General features: G+C 43.2%; 1 protein-coding gene across 2 annotated transcripts; it reads right to left on the bottom strand.

Annotated features, from left to right (window-relative positions):
* Positions 1-210: 210 nt before the first annotated feature.
* On the bottom strand, positions 211-6,657 carry LOC109882725 (small integral membrane protein 15). Of its 2 annotated transcripts, none has more exons than XM_020474816.2 (2): positions 6,567-6,657; positions 211-1,257 (listed from the first exon to the last, which is right to left on the bottom strand). In XM_020474816.2, exon 2 carries the CDS (start codon positions 1,230-1,232, stop codon positions 1,008-1,010), a length of 225 nt encoding a protein of 74 aa, XP_020330405.1. In that variant the 5' UTR covers positions 1,233-1,257; positions 6,567-6,657; the 3' UTR covers positions 211-1,007. The 2 variants fall into 2 exon arrangements, with proteins under 2 accessions (XP_020330405.1, XP_031661810.1); XM_031805950.1 differs by having other exon boundaries at positions 6,572-6,657.
* Between the last annotated feature and the right edge of the window lie 1,346 nt (positions 6,658-8,003).

Genomic DNA, 8,003 nt, shown 5'->3' with positions numbered 1-8,003 from the left:
TTTCTCAATTGGTAGATCATGATGTAGGGTTTGATTATCCACAGTTCATGCACTCATCTTATGGTAGCAAGGTATGTATGCACTAGTGTAAGTTGATTTTGATCAATTGTCTGCTAAATGGCATACATATGAAATATTTCTCTGCATGACAAGGTGTAATTTATTTAATGGCTTTGTATTTTATATATACACCCAACACATGACACTACAAACCTTTTAAACAATTCTTTATTTTTATTAAATGACGGAAAGAATATCGCACAGCTCACAAGATGGTTGCAGGTCTCAGGAGTAGATGTCCCTTTGCAAGAAGTGTGTGTTATATTGTCTAGATGTTAAAAACACTGAATAAAACCCATGTATGAAAATTGCCTGGCTCACTTCTTGGTCGAGTTCCTGCCAGACGTCAAAACACTGGGATTGGTGTTTAACTATAAGCAAAACGCATGATATAGCTATCCATCTATGCCGACTGAACAGTTGACATGGCATGCAACCATTGGTTGATGCACAGGTGTTGCACTGCATCTAGTTGGGCAGGAACTCAAACTTTTCAGTTAAGCATCATTCAGGGAGGGTTATGATTTGCAATGAGAGAACAGCCATATTGTTTTATTCAGAACTTCATTAAAAACAAGAAAATAATTCAGATATTTAATTAGTAACTTCAAATGGAGAACTTTTTTGTTTTTTTTACAAGTTAATGAAATCATTGGAGTGAAGTTGTTACAAATGGAATGCAAGGTACTGCAACACCACCAAGCTCAGACGGTGGATCTCCACATTGTGATGATAGTCCCATCGAATGAGCCTCCCCGGTCTATACCGTTCCCTCAGCGCTGTAAGGCCTCCATGTAGGGCCTACATCCCTCCTACACTGGACAAGAGTAATAGGTTGGGGACCTGCGCTGGGCTGGGTTGAAGAGACGAGGGGTGGGGGTGTGGCAAGTAAAGAGAGCATAGCTGTGTACTGTAGCTACTCTTCTCTCCTGATCCCGCTCTCCGGCTCAGTCTTTCTTGGTCCTCTTGGCTTTGGCGATGTTCTCCTGGCGTTTCTGCTTTTTCTTCTGCTCGCGGTCGCGCGCCTCAATCATTTTGGCCAGTTTCCACGACAACAGGGCGCTTGCGATGAAGAGGGGTGTGAGCGCCAGGATAACCGTCGTCAGAAAGCCGTACGGGTCCTTAGCCGCCCACTCCACCACGTACTCCGCCCACGCCCGCACGTCAATCATCCTGATCGCCAAAAGCAACTCCAATCTGAAATATGGGAATAACGAAAAATGTCATTATTAACAAATTAGATGCTTGGGGCAAAACTTAACCACGATATCTACATTCGGATTATCCAATCCAAAACTAAACAATTATGGGAAGAAATAATGTCAGAGAAATTAATGTTTAGGCCTATATCTTGTAACATATACACTGAGTGGACAAAACATTAAGAACACCTGCTCTTTCCATGACAGACTGACCAGGTGAAAGCTCTGATTGCTTATTGATGGCACTTGGTAAATCCACTTCAATTCAGTGTAGATGGGGAAGACACAGGTTAAATTAAGATTTTTAAGCCTTGAGACATGGATTGTGTATGTGTGCCATTCAGAAGGTAAATTGGCAAGACAAAAGATTTAAGTGCCTTTGAATGGGATATAGTTGTACGTGACAGGCGCACCGGTTGTGTCAAGAACTGCAACACTGCTGGGTTTTTCCCTTGTTTATGAAGAATGGTCCACCACCCAAAGGACCTCCAGCTAACTTGACACAACTGTGGGACGCATTGGAGTAAACATGGGCCAGCCTCCCTGTGGAACGCTTTCAACCTTGTAGAGTCCAAGGCCTGACAAATTGAGGCTAAACTGATTGGCAAAAGGGGGGTGCAACTCAATATTAGGACGGTGTTCCTTTTTTTGTATACTGAGTATATTTTCCAAAGGCACTATGCCAAAAGGTACCACTGTCCCACAAACTGTTGTCCTGCTGAACATTTAACAGCTAACTCTGTAACATTTCTACTCAACAACAGGTGCTGCTACTCTAACATAGAAGTAGCCCAGTCTCCATTGATACAGCCACCCACAGCTTCAGATTTCAAATCTAACCAATTCACATTGGATATATTGTATGCTGGACTTTATACCTACCGGTATACAAGAGGAAAATCAAATGTGCACTACAGTCAAGCTGCCCCTGTAATTTTACAGTCTCAACCACAGACACTACATGACCAAAAGTATGTGGACATCTGGTCGTCAAACACCTCATTCCAAAATCATGGGCATTAATATGGAGTTGGTCCTCCCTTTGCTGCTATAACGACCTCCACACTTGCTGGAACATTCCTGCGGGAACTTGCTTCCATTCAACCGCAGGAGAATTAGTGAGGATGGGCACTGATGTTGGGGGATTAGGTTTAGTTTGCAGTCGGTGATCCAATTAATCCCAAAGGTGTTCGGTAGTGTTGAGGTCAGGCTTCTGTGCAGGCAAGTCAAGATCTTCCACACCGATCTAGACAAACCATTTCTGCATGGACCTCGCTTTGTGCACGGGAATTGTCATGCTGAAACAGGAAAGAGCCTTCCCCAAACTGTTGCCACCAAGTTGGAAGCACAGAATTGTCTATAATGTCATTGTAGCGTTAAGATTTCCCTTCACTGGAACTAGCCCGAACCGTGAAAAACAGCCCCAGACCATTATTCCTCCTCCACCAAACTTTACAGTTCAACGATGCAGTCGGGCAGGTAGTGTTCTCCTGGCATTCGCCAAACCCATATTTGTCGGTCAGAGCATAATTCATCACTCCAGAGAATGCATTTCCACTGCACCAGAGTCCAATGGCGGCGAGCTTTACACAACTCCAGCCGAAGCTTGGCATCGCGCGTGGTGATCTTAGGCTTGTGCTCGGCCATGGAAACCTATTTCATGAAGCTCCTAACTAACAATTATTGTGGTGACGTTGCTTTCAGAAGCAGTTTGGAACTCGGTAAACATCTTCTTTTTTTCTTTTTTTTCTCTTTTTTTTCCCTTTATTTAACTAGGCAAGTCAGTTAAGAACAAATTCTTATTTTCAATGACGGCCTAGGAACAGTGGGTTAACTGCCTGTTCAAGGGCAGAACGACAGATTTTGTACCTTGTCAGCTCGGGGATTTGAACTTGCAACCTTTCGGTTACTAGTCCAATGCTCTAACCACTAGGCTACACTGCCGCCCCGGATTTCTGGTAAGAAGAGGGGCGGGGGCGTATGCTTTATGGTTAACGGGACGTGGTGTGGCCAAAACAACATACAGGAACTCAAGTCCTTCTGTTCACCTGATTTAGAATTCCTCACAATCAAATGTAGACCGCATTATCTACCAAGGGAATTCTCTTCGACTATAATCACAGCCGTATATATTCCCCGCCAAGCAGACACATCGATGGCTCTGAACAAACTTTATTTGACTCTTTGCAAACTGGAATCCATATATCCGGAGGCTGCATTCATTGTAGCTGGGGATTTTAACAAGGCTAATCTGAAAACAAGACTCCCTAAATTGTATCAGCATATCGATTGCGCAACCAGGGCGGGAAAAACCTTGGATCATTGCTATTCCAACTTCCGCGACGCATATAAGGCGACTCCATTTTGTTGATCCCTGCCTATAGACAGAAACTAAAACAAGAAGCTCCCGCGCTGAGGTCTGTTCAACGCTGGTCTGACCAATCTGATTCCACACTCCAAGACTGCTTCCATCACGTGGACTGGGATATGTTCCGTATTGCGTCAGACGACAACATTGACGAATACGCTGATTCGGTGTGCGAGTTCATTAGAACGTGCGTTGAAGATGTCGTTCCCATAGCAACAATTAAAACATTCCCAAACCAGAAACCGTGGATTGATGGCAGCATTCGCGTGAAACTGAAAGCGCGAACCACTGCTTTTAATCAGGGCAAGGTGACTGGAAACATGACCGAATACAAACAGTGTAACTATTCCCTCCGCAAGGCAATCAAACAAGCTAAGCGTCAGTATAGAGACAAAGTAGAATCTCAATTCAACGACACCCTAGACCCACTCCAATTTGCTTACAGCCCAAATAGGTCCACAGATGATGCAATCTCAACCACACTGCACACTGCCCTAACCCATCTGGACAAGAGGAATACCTATGTGAGAATGCTGTTCATCGACTACAGCTCGGCATTTAACACCATTGTGCCCTCCAAGCTCATCATTAAGATCGAGACCCTGGGTCTCGACCCCGCCCTGTGCAACTGGGTACTGGACTTCCTGACACTCAACGTCAACAAAACTAAGGAGATGATTGTGGACTTCAGGAAACAGCAGAGCGAACACCCCCCTATCCACATCGATGGAACAGTAGTGGAGAGGGTAGTAAGTTTTAAGTTCCTCGGCGTACACATCACAGACAAACTGAATTGGTCCACCCACACAGACAGCATCATGAAGAAGGCGCAGCAGCGCCTCTTCAACCTCAGGAGGCTGAAGAAATTCGGCTTGTCACCAAAAGCACTCACAAACTTCTACAGATGCACAATCGAGAGCATCCTGTCGGGCTGTATCACCGCCTGGTACGGCAACTGCTCCGCCCACAACCGTAAGGCTCTCCAGAGGGTAGTGAGGTCTGCACAACGCATCACCGGGGGCAAACTACCTGCCCTCCAGGACACCTACACCACCCGATGTCACAGGAAGGCCATAAAGATCATCAAGGACAGCAACCACCCGAGCCACTGCCTGTTCACCCCGCTATCATCCAGAAGGCGAGGTCAGTACAGGTGCATCAAAGCTGGGACCGAGAGACTGAAAAACAGCTTCTATCTCAAGGCCATCAGACTGTTAAACAGCCACCACTAACATTGAGTGGCTGCTGCCAACACACTGACTCAACTCCAGCCACTAACATTGAGTGGCTGCTGCCAACACACTGACTCAACTCCAGCCACTTTAATAATGGGAATTGATGTAAAATATATCACTAGCCACTTTAAACAATGCTACCTAATATAATGTTTACATACCCTACATTATTCATCTCATATGTATACGTATATACTGTACTCTATATCATCTACTGCATCCTTATGTAATACATGTATCACTAGCCACTTTAACTATGCCACTTTGTTTACATACTCATCTCATATGTATATACTGCACTCAATACCATCTACTGTATCTTGCCTATGCCGCTCTGTACCATCACTCATTCATATATCTTTATGTACATATTCTTTAGCCCCTTACACTTGTGTCTATAAGGTAGTCGTTTTGGAATTGTTAGCTATATTACTTGTTGGTTATTACTGCATTGTCGGAACTAGAAGCACAAGCATTTCGCTACACTCGCACTAACATCTGCTAACCATGTGTATGTGACAAATAACATTTGATTTGATTTGATTGTTGAGATTTTTACGCACTTCAGCACTCGGCAGTCCCATTCTGTGAGCTTGTGTGGCCTACCACTTTGCGGTTGAGCCGTTATTGCTCCTAGATATTTCCACTTAACAATAACAACACTTACAGTTGACCGGGGTAACTCTAACAGGGTAGACATTTGACAAACTGACTTGTTGGAAAGGTGGCATGCTATGATGGTGCCACATTGAAAGTCACTGAGCTCTTCAGTAAGGTCATTCTACTGTCAATGTTTGTCTATATGGAGATTGCATGGCTGTGTGCTCGATGTTATACACCTGTCAGCGACGTGTGGCTGAATTGGCCGAATCCACTCATTTGAAGGGGTGTCCACATATACTTTTGTATATATAGTGCGTTACTCCACTAGCTAACTTATGTCACAGTCCAGCTAGCTAGTAGCCAATTCAGACGCTAAATAGGGGTAGGGTTCCAACACGGCCATATTTCCATGTTACTGCGCATGTTTATGGAACACAGATGGATGACAGCATTGACTAACGTTACCTGTGCAGATTAGCTATCTGCGTCTCCGTACACATGTGTGTAAACGGAAGGCACAGACGTGTTGTCACTGAAAAATACCGTCTGCAACTGTGTTAAACAATACGTGTATATCTTGCATTTGTGAACTTATTTTGATGTGATATGAAAGTAGATAGCTTTATGGTTCTAGAACCGTACCGCAATTGAGAATCCATTCCCGTTAAGATGGTGTATTTGATTGTCAGAGCCAATTCGCCTTTTAACATAAAATAAGGTCCTAACGTTAGGCAATAGGTAGCCCAATAATGGATTAAATGCGCCTATTTAGCATATCAAACAGTCAACTAGATACTCTAAAAGTTGGTGACGTGTAGTTAGCTAACGCTAGCTAGTATTCTTTACCATGACAATGATGTTTAAAGGGAGGTTTTAGTACTCGAGCAGCAAAAGACAGATTGCCTGTTTTACAACCAACATTAGCTAATTTAGCAAGCTACATAAAACTGTTAGCTTCATTACGTTAGCTTCTGTAAACAATTAAGATAGCTCCTTTATTTACATTGTAAAACCACTTCATTGCCCTAGCAACTTTGATCTAGTTTAGCAGTAAGCACAGAGATAACAGTTCACATCGTATAATTAAATTAAACATACTCAACTAAGAGAAGTTTTTATTTTTATCCCACGCTGATCTGGCACCAGGAAGTGGGTTCTCACAATTGGTTATGACGTGACACCCTAGCATATAGGGAACTGTAGTTTTATCGCGATAGAACATCTACGTTTTCAGGCACACTAGGGGTGCGTTTGTAAATTCAAGTTGAAGTGCCAGAGTGTACTTTGGGCGTTCGTAAAATCAGAGTTGTTGGAACGTTGTTGGAACGCTGTTGGAACGTTCAGAGCGCTCTAGCCGAGGAGTAGGGTTGAGCTGAGCCTTCTAGCTTCACCAGCAGTTAAAAACCCAGCTAACGTTGGCTAGCTTGCTAGCTGATTCCAGACTCACACGAGAAAAAACCTCACTCTGACCATGTTCCTCACCCTAGGCTGGTTTAATGTTATCCAGAGCGTTGGTGACTGTAACTGTTCTGATGGCAACAATTTAATTACGTTTTTTTGCCGACGTTTACTGGCACCAGTCATATTCAACGGGTGTCGCCCATTTGTAAATTACACAGTTATTCTGCTTTACTGTACACTCAAACGAGAGCTCTGAAAACGGAGTAGATAGCCAAAGTGAATTTACGAACGCACCCGTAAACACCGTAATGGGCGTTCTCTGCATTCTAGCGGTGTGTTTGAACTGCGCATGTGCTAGGACCAGCCGAGCGAGATTCTCTTTTTAGTATGAGTGAAGTTCGGGAAAATTGATTAGAACGTTATGCGTCTTTTATAAGTAGTTTTCATATACAAGATTTATGTCCTAACTCAGAATCAAATATGCTTCCCAAAAATAACATGTTCGCTGTGGTAGAACATTTATTTTGACTGGCGATTTTCTGCATTTATCAGGTAGCCTATTTTCAGATGTGTCCATGTAAACAGCATTATCAGGGAAATCGTTCTTCCTGCAAAGCATGTAAACGTTTTAATTGAACTCTTATATTAATCTGACTATCAACAATAATCGCATTATTGTGTGCATGTAGTGAGTCGAGAGCCATCCATAAAAAAACGGTAAATTCAAGAACATTCTTTGCCAGTGTGACGGGATATGATCTACCCATTTTGGACCATGTTTAACAAAGGACCCTAATCAATTGTGAACAGGTAGACATGCATAAAATCACCCCTAGACCTTTTCAGGTGAGCGCTGTGTGGCTTCATTCTGAATGTCTTGTGCTGTGTCACAAGTGTGTTTCTTCAGAGGAAATCATTTTGGGACCATGCTGTTTTGACAATTGTTATGTTCAAAGTGCTCAAAAGGGTAGGCCTATGTTACTTCATCTGCATCAATGTTTGTTTATTTGAGTTAAAACTGAAGAAGGCAGTGTTAAATGTCCTTTGATGGTCAAAATAAGCAACCAGTTTTCTGACCCTGAGTGACAAGAAAAACAAGAATAATTTGACAAAGGAGCTGCAGGCTGTTTGAAC

This window comes from Oncorhynchus kisutch, linkage group LG3 (genome assembly GCF_002021735.2).
Source record: "Oncorhynchus kisutch isolate 150728-3 linkage group LG3, Okis_V2, whole genome shotgun sequence".
Taxonomy (NCBI): Eukaryota; Metazoa; Chordata; class Actinopteri; order Salmoniformes; family Salmonidae; genus Oncorhynchus; species Oncorhynchus kisutch.
Note: the sequence above shows the minus strand (reverse complement) of the source record. Positions and strands in the feature narration are given on the sequence as shown.